At 55.9% G+C, this 13,998-nt stretch overlaps 2 protein-coding genes across 2 annotated transcripts in view; both read right to left on the minus strand.

Moving 5' to 3' along the window:
- Positions 1 to 4,475: 4,475 nt before the first annotated feature.
- The window catches only part of LOC115521733 (bone morphogenetic protein 8B-like), a 28,654-nt gene continuing 19,131 nt past the window's right edge, over positions 4,476 to 13,998 (minus strand). The window contains 4 exon segments of the mRNA XM_030327166.1: positions 4,476 to 4,677; positions 7,962 to 8,072; positions 8,638 to 8,717; positions 9,476 to 9,670. Of these exon segments, the coding sequence (XP_030183026.1) occupies positions 4,528 to 4,677; positions 7,962 to 8,072; positions 8,638 to 8,717; positions 9,476 to 9,670 (536 nt within the window). The 3' untranslated portion in view covers positions 4,476 to 4,527.
- OXCT2 (3-oxoacid CoA-transferase 2) lies at positions 11,997 to 13,555 on the minus strand. The gene is given in 2 exon segments (XM_030326481.1): positions 11,997 to 12,287; positions 12,290 to 13,555. Coding segments are annotated over 2 exon segments (1,557 nt in total).

The raw sequence follows: 13,998 nt of genomic DNA on the forward strand, positions 1-13,998 counted from the left end.
AGGGCAAACTATGGCCATCACAGGTCAGCCACCAGGAAAGGATGTGTATAAAAGGGTATAGCACAGCCACCTCCCAAGAGGGGACTGACTCCTATGATGACCTTGTTGCTTTCTCTTGTTCCTTGGTAGCATCCACTGGGTGCCAGTGCCCCTCCCAGTGTGCTACGGACCATCTGCAGGTGTTATCCCTGTATCCACAGCAGAACCCTATACAGAGGTAAACCAAGGCCTGGGTGACATGGCTACAAAGTCCCAGAACATGGTAGAGCAGGATAGGAAGCTCAGCCTGCCTCCCCCTAGTTAAGTGGGGTCCTGGGAAGTTTATTGGGCTCTAGCCTCGGCCTATGGCAGGGGGCCCAAGGCCCTCAGGGAGACACATAGTCCCTATAGTTGGCCTGGACCCTTTGGGGAGACCTAAGGAAACAGGGTTCTTCCCTGCCAGACAGGAGGTGCCCCAGAGCCTGGGGAGCAGTGGCCTGGCTACCTGATCAGCTCCTCACAGCATACTACCAAACCTGTTACTTGGGAAGGCTCTGGTCCTTCGGAAGTGTACCCAAGGGTGTCTGAGGTAGCTTCCTGGTCTGCACGTGCATTGCCTCAGCCCCAGCACCTCAAACAGGGCTGGGTTTTGCCAGTGCACTGACTCCTTCAGGTTGTGGCCCCAGGGTTGGTCCCGTGGCTGCTGGAGTTTCCTCTTTGACGGCACCTCAGCCCTCGGATGTGGCTGGCCGTGATGTCACAGTCCCAAAAGCCTGCAGCAACACTCCAGGAAGGGATTTGGGACCTACTTTTTAGTTGTGAACACAGTCTTGTAGGCTGCGGGTGTTAAAAACCAAGAAAGCCATGTTTTCAAAAAATACTAACAGGAAAATTTCTACTACATAATAAAGTGGGAAAAGCATATTTCAAAGCAATTTATATGATATGGTGTGATCCCAATTTTGTAAAAATACCTGTAACATGTAAATACCTAAACATGTGTATCCTAAGGAAAAAGCCTAGAAACAAATTCACTAAAATACTGTTTATGAATCATACAACTGTGACCATTTCAGATTTTTTTTTCCAATTTGTCCTCCAAAACTGCATTATTTTTGTAATAAATGAAAAACCTGTTTTTTAAAAGGTGGGTTGAGTGCTTTGTACCTTTAAGCAGGCTGGTGGGATCCCCTTGCCCCTGGGAACATGGGAAAAAGGTTCACAGCCTTGGCCGTAACCAGGCACTTTCCTCAGGCCTTGAAAGCAAGTGGGAACACAAAGTCCCCCCTCCAGAGACTGCAGGGTGTAGATTTTCAGGAGAAAGCACAGCTCTGAAATAAGTACACCATCACCTGCAGAACACGTTCTGGACAAGCACAGAAAGGGCTCAGCAGATCCTTTCGTAAGGTCAACGGGTACCAGTTGCTAAGTGTTTTTATGGCAGACATTGTCCTAAATGTGTATGTACGTATCTGATCTTCCCAATAGCCTTGGAAGGAAAGAACCAATATCCTACCCTACCATAGAAAAGGACCCAAGATTCACATCCATTTGGCTCCAAAATGCTCTACTCTTGCTATGCTGCCTCTGTTCCTTTGGGAATTTTCCAGGACAGGTTACCTCCCCACCTGAGAAAACCATGAACACAGATGTTGTAATAACTTGGCCTCCAGGCCAGCATTGCACTGCCAAAGCCGAGACTGCTCTGCATGTGTCCTCAGCCTTTTCCCACATGCCCTCCCTTCTGGCAACAGTCCTTGATTCCTTGTCGTCAGTGGGCCTGACCAACCACCCATATGTATCCTTCGAGTCCCATGCAACCAGATAAACCAGCCATGCCCTGAGCAAGAGAAAGGGAAATGGTGGCATCTGTGCTATCTGCCAGCCTGGGCCACCCCCTGCAGCTGCCGTGCTTGGCTCAGCAAATGGATAACTGGAAATCTAACACGTGCGATAAATGCATGCAGTATCATGCAATAAACAGGGTATAAAATGCAGGAACTTTGTGTCCATTCACAATGGTTTCACTGCTCAGGGCTTTCTCCATTTGATCTCATTTGCCTGAATGGTAGAAGTTGCTGGAAGTCTGACCCAGGAAGGCAGGCAGAGGCTTCCTGTTTTTCAGTTGTGCATGAAAAAGGAAGATTACAACCTCCAGTCATTCCTGCTGTGCCCAGCCTGACAGGTGAGGTATATATATCCCTGTCTATAAATCTTTGGGTGATTTGACAGACATTCCTGGTGTACCCCTAATTGTGTTGGGCTACTGGCTGGGCACAAAAGATGCGAGGGTGAAGTAAAGAATTGTCAAAATAATTGGCTAATTTTAAACTTACATTTGCCTAAAAGGTCATCTTTGATGTTAGGAAGATGGAAGTGTTAGATAAGGACTAGAATGGCAAACAGTTCTGTATTTTATACCAGCTCTGATCTGTGACCACCACCTGAGCCCCCAGTTCAAGGCTGTGAGGCAGCATCTGGGCTCAGCGTGAGAGAGGGTTGGCAGACAAGATTTCCAGCAGAAGGCCCTTTGGAGACCAGAAAGCCAAATGCCTTCATGTACACATGGGAAAATGAGACCCAGAGGAAGAAACCATCTACCCGGTCAGCTCTCTTAACATCTAGGCCAGAGTTTAGATCCTTAACTGATGGGGAACTTTCCACCTTGCAGACAGTCTGGACCTGCTCTCTATCCCAGGGTCTCTTTCTCTGTACTTGCTCCACAGTCCCTTCCAGGTCCCCGTGGAGGGGCTGCTGTCCTGCAGCAGGGCCCCTGGCCTCCACACATGCTGCCAGGCCTGATGTCCGGGGCCCCTCCTCAGGGTGCAGAGTGATGGCAGAGATGCTCGTCTTTGGGCACAGGGGTGGTTCCGCTTCAGCTGGGCTGTGCCTGTGGGTTGGGCGGGCCCAGGATCTGCTTTTAATGACAGTATTTCAGGGCTCGGGCAGCTGGACTCTGTCTGCTCCAGCAGGTAAATTACAGGCTTAGCAAGTCAGAAATCAAATAAACACTCCAACTGCCTGTGGTGGCTGCTCCAAGGAGAATAGTGGTTTCCGGGAACCTTCACCCAGGTCAGCCTAATTACTGCCTGTCACTCCCGTGGGACAGGGACCTTTTCTTTTGTCCACAGGCCTAGAGAGACAGGACGGCACTCCTGGGCACACAGGGTGATGCAGATTATGGTGACCAGCCTGATTTTGACAACTGGACATAAGCAGGTGCTGAGAAAACCCTGCCCTTGCCCCACACCTGGCCCCAGGCTGCCCAGTGTCCCAGATGCACTGCAGTGGATGAAATGGATTGCTCCTTATGGCAGAAGATGGCAAACAGTGGAGTTCTAATACCAATCATTTTGAAATTCTATCCAGATTTGGAAGCAAAAAAAATCAAGATTGATTATTGATGTTTGCCATGCCAAAGGGAAAGGGTAGTCATGTCATCTGTTCTCAGCATCGTCATCCTGAGCCACCCAATTTCTCTACCATGCTGGGCTCAATAAAAAGAGAACTTTTCCTGGGGCGCCTGGGTGGCACAGTCGGTTAAGCGCCTGACTTCAGCCAGGTCACGATCTCGTGGTCCGTGAGTTCGAGCCCCGCGTCGGGCTCTGGGCTGATGGCTCAGAGCCTGGAGCCTGTTTCCGATTCTGTGTCTCCCTCTCTCTCTGCCCCTCCCCCGTTCATGCTCTGTCTCTCTCTGTCCCAAAAATAAATAAACGTTGAAAAAATTTAAAAAAAAAAAAAAAAAAGAAAAAAAAGAGAACTTTTCCATGGAGCTGAGCTCAGCATGGTGACAGATAGGTGAATGAAACCTCCCCAGTTTTTTGTTTCTACAAAGGCCAAAATCCATGCACCGCAGCTCTTCCCTGGATAGCAGAGGCAGATCAACGCAGTAAGATCGGGAGAGACAAATGCCATTGGCCTGAGCCCTACGTCATGTGGTTCATTCAGCTCTTGAGTTGGCACACGTGCCTACCTGTGGCTAGCAGTTTGATGATTCAGAGCCACAACTACACAGCAATGAGGGCAAGTCCACACTCTAACAAAAGTGCCCAGAAATACCTGGGAGGGGCAGGCAACCGGAGGTAGACTAGACTGTCTACACACATCCAAGCCCTGTAATGGATAGTAAAGAGCCCGAGGTAGCCATTTTGGGTTCTAGGTGCCCCTCAGTTCACCCCAAATCACCACAAGCCTGGACCAGCAATGGACACGGATAGGTCCTCAGATAGGACTTTTGTGTCAACCCCAAAATGCTGGTCAGCACGTGCTTCTCGGGGAGGAGGCTGGGAAAGAACCTGCTCAGTGACTCAGACCACCAGGCCTGGAGGCCAAAAGATTTTCACAAACCTCAGGCAGGGAAGGGGCAGAGAGGCCTGCAGAAGATCCAGCCCTGGCAGGAAGAAAAGAAGGGCATAGATATGTTGATCTCTGGGGGCCCACCCCTCCATCCCCCCCCCCCCCCCCGAGGTCGGGCTGGGTCTGAGAGTTTTCTGCATCTGGAGAGGGGCCTGATCCAGGCGGGAGGCTCTGCAGCGGCGGGGCCGGGCCTCAGTGGCAGCCACAGGCCCTGACCACCATGTTGCGGTGCTTGCGCAGGATGACATTGTTGCTGCTGTCATAGTAGAGCACGGAGGTGGCACTCAGCTTCGTGGGGGCACAGCACGCCTTGGGGACCGCATCCGGCTTCATCAGGTGCACCTGGCCAGGGGAGGGACGGCAGTCAGGTGTGAGTACCGCGGCCTTCTCCCACGACTCCCAGGTCCCACCGACCCCAGAGTCTCCAGCTGCTCACCCTCCCCGGCTCCATCCTCCGCAGCCCGGGCTGGCGCTAACCTGTAGATGTTCCCCACCCTGCCCCCCTTCACCCCTTCCCCACACCAGCTGGCTCCCTCCCTCCACATTCACTCCCCTCAGAGGCCACGACCCGCTCACTGGTCTCCAGCACATGGCGTGCCCAGTCCCTCTGCCGCACTACCCCTCTGGGGTCCCCTCCGCTCCTCCCATGTGCTCCTGTAACGTCCCTGATCATATCTTGTCCCCATTAGCTGTTTGCCATCTGTCTCCCCTCCCAGCTGTGAGCCAGTGAATGATCACAGAACAGGAGAGACCTAGAATCCTAGGTCCATCCTCCTGTTCAGTGCTGTTACTCCTCAAGGCACTTGCCACCCCTGATAACAACTTCTAAGGCAACTACTGTTCTGGGCCGACCAAGACGGAGGGCACGGAGGCCCCGCAGGCCCCGCATGGTGCCCAGAGTCGCATGGCTCTCAGGCGTGGCGGAACTTGGACAGGGTGTGCTGACCTGCTGCCCTCTGAACAGCTTTACTGCCAGGAGAGAGCCTGCCTGAGGAACGGCCCATTTTCAGCTTCCTAAAAATATTTCTCCCAAGCCCTGGCAGGACGAGCCGCAGTTTACACGGAATTCCGGGTCAGGGCCCCCCACTTGCAGGCCCGAAGGAGGCCCGAGGCTGTGGGGAGGCAGGAGAGAAGAGGACACCTGCTCCATCCCTGTGTCGTGCAGCCCAGGGCCCCCCACCCTCTCGGACGCAGCCAAGCAGGACCCGGATGAAGCTGTCTGGTGGGGGAATCTGTCTGGCCCCCACTCCCCTGTGCCCAGCTCTGAGCCAGCCTGCCGGGAGGACACCAGCTGGCTCAGGGCCCAACAGCCTCTCAGGGGCCCAGGGGGAGGCCGAGGCCGCTGTGGGGATGTCCAGCCAGACAGGACCTGGGTGCCACTGCTCCCAACTTCCCCACCTCCAAATGCGGTGGCCCGGCTTGGCCTTCATGGGCCCACGTGAAAAACTAGGCAACACTGCTTGCCTGCCCCAGCCATGGGCTCTGAATGACTGGGAACAAGGGAGGGTCTTGCCCGAGTCGGGGTGCTGGAGAGAAGTTGGGCACCGCGGGGGTACGGCCTTTCTGAGACCTCCCCCACGCCCCAGACGAGAGCTTTGTCAGATGAGTGACAGAAAGAAGGTCTTTTATTCCATCTGGCACCAAACAGGATGACTTGGGGAAGCTAATGTGCCATTCCACCCAGCTCATTTTTGAGCCACCGGGAGACCAAATCCAAGGGTCTGTCACTTACTGGCTGTGCATCTTTGGGTACAAATCGCGCATCTGTGGGCCTCGTTTTCTCCTCTGCCAAATGGGTAGAATGGTACTTTTCTCATTGCCAACACAAATGTATCTAGGACATGTGCCTTGTGCCAGCTCTGCCAGCATGGGGCACAGAAATGTCCCAGACATGGTCCCTGCTTTCACAGACTCAGTGGGGAGGGAAAGGGAGATGGGGAATATTCCAGCAGACAACCAGGACCCACCGGAGCGGCACAACAAAGCAGGCCTTCAGCACTGGGAGCATGAGCGTGGTGACGACCCCTGGCAGGGAAGGGCCACAGACATGAGGCGTGCAAGGGGAGCAGGGGGTGGCTGGGCCCAGGGCAGGGGAGGAGGCCCTGCAAGTGGAGGGCACAGCAGGTGCAAAGGCAGGAAGGTGAGAAACAGCCTATGCAGGGAGATGAGGGTACTAGAACATGTGGGGACACTGGCGAGGTCGGCAGGGTGGCTCACGAGGGGTCCTGCGTCCCAGGCCAAGGGCTCAACCTTCCTCCTGGGAATGTAGGAAGCGAGACCAAGTTTCTCAACTGAGAACAAGGTGCTAGGTTGTGCTTTAGTGGGATCCCCAGCTGCTGTGTGGAGAAGGGCTAAGAGGATGAGCCTAGAGGGAAATGCTTCCTTCTCTTGCCTTCACGACACCCCAAGTCCCCCATCACTGCCCGGCCTCCCCATGGAGGAGGCCAGTCCTCACCTCCACTCCTGCATCTGCCGTCTCCCCAGAGAAGCTCACCTGTTCTCAGGACTGGAGGGACGGCCCCATGCCACTCTGACATCCAGAGCTTCAGCCCAGCCCCTCCTCAGACCTGCAGGTCCCGCTTCCCTCCCGGGCCAACCTCTGACCTCACCTTCCCGGCCCCCCATGCCTCCCTGCAGCCCGAGCCCACCCAGCTATCCTGACTTGGGAGCTGCACACCCTTGTGGGCCAGGAGAACCATGTGTGTCTCATCACGACCAAGCTTTTCCCAGGAAAGCAGTCCCTGAGGGCAGCAACTCCCACTTGATGTGAGAAAGGCAGTGTGACCACAGGGTCAAAGCCACTGTCAGTGATGTTTACTCTCACTCAGGGGCATCACTTAATCTCTTACTAGATTAACATAGGGGCAGGGACACCAGGAAGTAGGCTTCTAGGTAAACGTTCTAGAAAGAAATCTCAAACCTATTATCAACAAACTTTTAAAACACTTAGCAATAAACAGCAGCAACAAAGCTCCTCACAGAAACTATTATTCGGCATTTAAAGGTACCCCAGACAGCATCAAAAGCATTTACTACCTGTGGGACACACAAAGAACTAAGGGACCAGGAAAAAGACAATGGGGAGGTGAACAGAAGGGGGGGGGCAAAGCCCAGCCCATCACCCAGGCCACACCTGTAACGCTCTCCTCATACACCGTGCAGCAGGTGGCCGAATGCACATGCCTGTCACTCACCCCACAGGCATCTGTATGACGGGAGGCCGAGGATGCCAGGGGACACGGTGATGTGTGTTTAGAGCACACAGGTACACAGGTGGGATGCACATGTTATATGTGTGTTGTGGTGTGATGTGTGACCAGAAGCAAGCATGTCTTGTAAATCTGGGTGCCCACATATGTACATGATGCCTTACATGTGCGTGTGCAGGGCACAGATCTGGGTGTGCAGTCAGGGTAAGTCGGGTGTGTGTGGATTCAGATGCCTAGGGGTCTACATGTGAACGGGGCCACATAGGGACCAGTTCCTGTACAGACATGGGAAGTTAACTGCGTGTGCCCACAGTGAAGGGTGGGGAGAGCTCCCTGAGACCCGAGCAGGCGCTTCCATCCACCTGGCTGCACGAGCCCTCTCCCCGTGGGTGGGGACAGGATGGACGCGGTACTGACCAGGGACTGCAGGATGGCGTGGTTGGTGGCGTTCATGCACGAGTCCAGCGGGAAGGAGCACTCCCCCTCACAGTAATAGGCCGAGTAGCCTTGGGGAGCAATAACCCAATCCTGGGGGGAATGAGGAGAAAGTGAGTGCCATCCAGATGCCCCCCCACACACACTGAGCCCCTGAATCCAGCACACGGCACAAGACGACTCAGGGCTGCCCCTTACCCACCTGCAGCCCCAGCCCCATCAGCCAAGCCTAGGGTCCCTGCAGGCAGGCTCCCCCAAGAGGCCTGTCGTCCACCGGGAGGCCCTCGGCAGGCAGGGCTGGGCACAGCTCTGTCCCCTTCACGTGCACTGGGCATCGTCCTCCCCACCCGCCCCACTGCCTGCATCTTCTAGAGCTGCTGTCCCAGCAGACGTGCACACGCACTGCCCTCCCAGCCTCGGTTTCCCTGTTGCAGCCCTGACATGTTCTGGCTGAGGATTCAGACTATCCCCATTTCCATAGTTTTCACCAAAAAGCACCTTCTCACTATAAAAGAAAGACATATTCCCTTCAGAAAACACTGAAGAACCTAATGCATGAGAAAATTAAAGTCACCCATAATTCTAGCTGCCCCTGGAGATACACCTATCATCTCCGGGTGGGGACCGTCATGTAAGAAGGAGGAGAGTCAGAAATTACCAGCCAGCCGAGGTCCTGGAAGCTGACGTAGAGCTCGTGCCGCCGGCAAACCTGCCGGCCGTCGGTGCCATGAACGTCATCTGCAGGGACAGAAGCCAGGTCTGTTCTGGGGTTCCTGCTCTGGGCAGCTTCCACAGGGAGCTCCCAGGGCGGGGGACACCCCACCGGGCACACTTGGGTGAATAAATGAATGCAGTGAAACAGATGCATTTGATCTCATTAAGCCCATCCTGCAGCTCTGCTGGTGTCACGACCCAGCTCCAGAAACTTCGATGGCTCCAGGTGGTCCGATAGCTACAGAGGAACCCTGCACTCACCCCAGCCTCCCCTGAGTTCCAACCTGTGGGCCCTCCCGATGCTTCAGTAAACAGCCCAGGGGACCCTGGGCCATCAGTGGCTCCTTTTCTGTAGTGACCTCATCCCACCTCTCCTGCCGCCCCCATTCCACGGGATCGAGTGGCTCACGGAGGCCAAAGGGCGAACTCCCCGTGGAGGAGAGGAGGGCAGGAGGGCAGGGCAGGCCCACTCCTGATCCTGAGGGGCTCAGTCTGCGGGGGAGACCTCCGCATAAACAGTTGTGCATCCTGCAGGGTCCCCAGGGGCTGTGCTGCCCAGAGGATGGGGCACCTGATTCTGATGGAGACTTCTGGAAAAAGCCCTGGGAGCCAGGGGAGGGCAGAGAAAGCACTTCTGGGTGGCAGGGACGGAGAGGGCAGAGGCTGGTCCACAGAACAGTGCTGGAGGGTGACCCCCGGCCTGAACCTACTGAGGACCCAGAGGGTTCTTGTCCCCTCCAGGTGGCTCCTGGGCCCCGCCCCAGGCCCCTCCCGGACCTCACCAAAGATCCCCGGGAGTTTGTTCGGGTGTGGCAGCTCGTTGGTTTTCTTGGGCGGCCTCCTCTTCAGGGGCCTCGCTGCCCGAGGGGCTCGGACGGGACCAGGGCTCGCCCTGAAAAAAGTGACCAGGAAAGGCTGTTTGGAGCCCGGCGCCCGTCGCCCCAGCAGGCCGGCCAGGCCAGGATCCACGCTGTGCCCTGAGACGGAGAGAGGAGAGAGGGCGATCACTCGCGGGCAGGGGCTGTGCAGGGGCTGTGGGACAGCGGGGACCCTTCTGCCAGGGCCTGCTCGGGCCCAGGAGCGCAGAGGCAGAGGGCCTCAGTTTGCTCCTCTGGAAACAGGAGTCCCAGGTCCGAGGGAGATGGAGGGAGGGGGGCCTCGCGAACACAGGGTCATTACTCGCGATAACGGTGAACAATGCCATCTGTGAAGCACTTTATAGGTTTCGAGTTAGTTCACACGCGTGACCTTATGTGTCTCCACAGTCCCCCTGGACCTCATGCTTCGCTGAGAAATGTCAGAGCCACTCTGCCGGGGGCTCGCAGAACCACGGTTCCCATGTCCATCTGAGCACTCTGAGGCCCGAGTTCTCCCTTCCACCCCATACGTTCTGGGGGTGTGGATGGATTTATGACCCAGCAGATTAGAGCAGCCACCAGGACATAGCCAGGGCTTGCTCTGCCCAGCACTGCCAAGAGCAGGGCACTAACTGTGCCCTGACATCCACAAACGAGACCCCGGGTTCAGTGGGGCAGAGACATCTGGCAAAGTCCTGGAGCCGCGGTTCAGTCAGATCCCAAGTTCTTACCCACTGAAGGTCTTACTCCCGGGTTTGTGGGTTAAAAAAGAGAGAAAAGGCTGCGGGCTGGACATGATGGGGGCCTCCGGCTAGGAAGAGGGACACCCCTGAAAATGGGATTTGACCCCACAGCTGCTTAGAGATGAGGATGCCCTGAGAAACACACTCACGATCCCTGGAAATGTCGACTCCACCAATGAAACCAACTTCCTGTACCTCTTTGTATTTCCAAATGACCTCTTGATTTCTTAACTGTCAAAGTAACACAAGGGCAACTGTAAGGTAACCTCTGGGGAAGAAATATCACTCAGAAACCTCTGCCCACCCCAACACATCATTTTCATCTTTCTGGAATATTTTCATGTCGCCTGAACTTTTACACAATGGTCATCTTAACAAAGAAGTCTGTATGTTTTCCAACTTTTTCACATAAACATGTTCACTGCTGTTAAAATGTCTCCACTATGAACGTTTCAAATGCATAAAATTCCTTTGAGAAAATGTACCATAATATTTAGAGATTAGCTTAACTTTAGACATTTAGGTTATTTCCCGGCTTTCATTAAAAGACGAGAAAGGGGTAGATCTCTTCATTCTCATTTCCTGTGGAATTTTCCTTTTTCTTTGTTTGAATGTTTCTATTTTTCAGAGAGAGAGAGAGGAAACGTGAGTGGGGGAGGGGCGGAGAGAGAGGGGAACAGAGGCTCTGCAGTGGGCTCTGTGCTGGACAGCAGCGAGCCAGTCGTGGGGCTCGAACTTACAAACTGGAAACTGTGAGATCATGACCGGAGCAGGAGTCGGATGCTCAACCAACTCAGCCACCTAAGAGCCCCTCCCACGGTATTTTCTTAAACAAAACGACAGGAGGTGATTACTGACTTTTATGCTCCTTAAAACACAGTGCCAACTGCTCTACTTCCTGTACATCACCTCAGTGTTGCCACCCTGACACACACACACACACACACACACACACAGAGGCACATGTACGTACGTATGTATGGAAACACACGTGCACTTCTCATACAGGATACAGACATACACATACACGATGCTACGTGTCTGTTCCATTAGCGGGTGTCCTGATTCACTGTGAAACCATCCCAGTCCTGCTCAGCTGGCAAAGGTCAGCCCTTAAACAGCCGGGCTCTAGACCTGGGGCCCCGGGCCAAGTTGGTTGAACTAATCAGTCCAGAGACTAAACTTTGATCTATGACATCACCTCCCACAAACAAATGCACCGGACACGTTAGAGGCACCGCTCAGGAACGATCCTGCTGGGACGGGAGGGGGGTCAGCTGCAGGGGCTGACACTGGAAGGAGCCTTGGGGATATGGGGGTGGTTACTCCTCCTTCATCACTTCCCCCCACATTTCGTGGCTTGTTCCGGAGAGAAGGCTCCTCGGTGAAAGCCTTCCTGTGGGATCATCTGAGCTGCAGGAATTTAATGTAAACATCACAGTGAGGAGGGCGTCCGAGTGCCCGACGACGGAACCAGACCTAACTCAGGACTCACAGAACATGCAAGAGAAACACCAAAGATCTCCTTTTGTTTTTAATTAAAGCCATGTTCCTCTTGAGAGAATAGTCTGTCTGGCGGTAGCCGAGTCTGAGACGCCAGGAGAACCGGTCAGACGAACGGACAGGCGTGATGACACCCCCTCTGGGTGAGAGGCAGCGGCGAAAATGAAACACACCCGCTGACCAGGGCTTCCTTTCCCGGGTCAGGCGGCCACCTGCTGCATGGGTCTGAGGTTCGGTGACACGGCGAAGGGCTGCCCGTGCTCTGTGACGTCGTCCACGGTCAGCCCGTCCCAGAGCTCAATCAGCGTCAGGCCTTTCTTCTTGTGCACGTCGAACACGGCCTTGTCAGTGATGATCCGGTCCACACAGCGCTTCCCGGTCAGCGGCATGGTACGCTTCTCCAAGATTTTGGGCTCGTTGGCCTTGGTGCAGTGCGCCATGGTGACCACCACTCTGGTCTTGGGACTGGACACCAAGTCCGTGCCCCCCCCCCCATGCCTTTCACCTTCTTCCTGGGTATCATCCAGTTAGCCAGGTCACTGTATTTGGAGACCTGCATGGCTTCCAGCATGGTGAGGTCGAGGTGCCCCCCTCGAATCATGGCAAATGAGTCATCGCTGGAGAAGAAACAGCCCCTGGGGAAAATGCTCACCGTCTGCTTGCCCGCGTTGACGAGATCTGCATCCACCTCATCTTTGGGTGGGAACGGCCCCAAGCCCAGGATGCCATGTTCACTGTGAAGATGAACAGTCATGTCCGGGCTGATGCAGTTGCTGGCCAGGAGCGGGATTCCTATGCCCAGATTGGCATACATGCCATCCTCAAATTCAAGAGCTGCCCGCTTGACAATTCGGGCCCCGGGGTCATCTGCAGACTCGGCTTTTTCATCGTGCTCCTTCCTGAGGGCTAGATGCTCAATTCTTTTCTCGTGTTTTTCTCCCTGAATCACGCGGTCGACATAAATGTTAGGAACGTGGATGTCTTCGGGGGCAAAGGTCCCCACATTCACGATTTCTTCCACCTCCACCACGGAGGTTTCCGCAGCTTTGCACATGGGAACGTTGAAATTCCTGGCGCTTTTTCTGAAGATGACGTTCCCGGCGCGGTCGGCCTTCCACCCCTTCACCAAAGCAAAATCGGCAGTGATGGCCTACTCCAGAAGATAGTGGTGCCCGTGGAACTCCCTCACCTCTTGGGGCTGGCTCATGATGGTGATGTGGCCGTTGGGCGCGGACCTGATGGGGGCGCCTCCCTCCTGAGCCAGGGTCCCGTAGGCCGTGGGTGTGTAGAAGGCGGGCACCCCGGTGCCCCCGGCGCGGATGTGCTCGGCCAGGGTGCCCTGGGGCGTCAGCTCTAGCTCCAGCTCGCCCGCCAGGTACCGGCGCTCGCACAGCGTGTTCTCCCCCACGTAGGAGCAGATGAGGCAGGCGATCTGCTTGGCCTCCAGTAACAGGCCCGGCCCAAAGCCGTCCACGCCCACGTTGCTGCTGACCATGATCAACTCTTTGACGCGTGTGCGGAACAGCGCCTGAATCAGGTTCTCTGGAATCCCGCAGAGCCCGAAGCCGCTGACCATGATCTTGGCCCTGTCCGCGATGTCTTTGACGGCCTCCACGGGATCCGCGTAGAATTTGGCGCGGGCGCGAGCGCTGGTGGCCAGGCCGCACACACCGCCCTCGGCCTCGGCCAGCGTGGGCCCCCAGCGGCTGGTGGGGACGCGGTGCCCGAGCGCCCGCGCGAGCCTCTGGAGGACGGTCATCGTGCGCTCCCGCTCCGGGCCCCGGACTGAGACCGGTGGGGGACAGGCCAACGCCGGCCGCCACCACCGCGACACAGAGCAGGGAGGGCGCGTGGGGCGGTAACGCTCACACCGGGTGGCCCCGGCGTCCCTGCCCACAACGAGGGGCCCCTCCCCCAAGGGGATTCCGGACCCTGCGTCCCCCGCTGCGGAGGCAGCGGCGTTCCTGAGGGGAAGACGTGACCCTGAGTCCTCGGGGTTGGCGGCAAGGCCTCCCGTGTCCAGCCCAAAGCCCCGGGGGCAAGGGTGGTCCTTCGCGGAGCCCCTTCCGGGCACACCTCTCCCTGTCGGACACCCCCAACTCTGGGTGGTCCCCTTCCTTCTCCGTCACCACCCCCTTCCCGGGTGACCTGCTCCAGTCCCCTGGCCCTCAGGCCACCCAGACGGCTGCGCTTCCCACACCT

The sequence above is a fragment of the Lynx canadensis genome, chromosome C1 (genome assembly GCF_007474595.2).
Source record: "Lynx canadensis isolate LIC74 chromosome C1, mLynCan4.pri.v2, whole genome shotgun sequence".
In the NCBI taxonomy this organism is placed as follows: Eukaryota; Metazoa; Chordata; class Mammalia; order Carnivora; family Felidae; genus Lynx; species Lynx canadensis.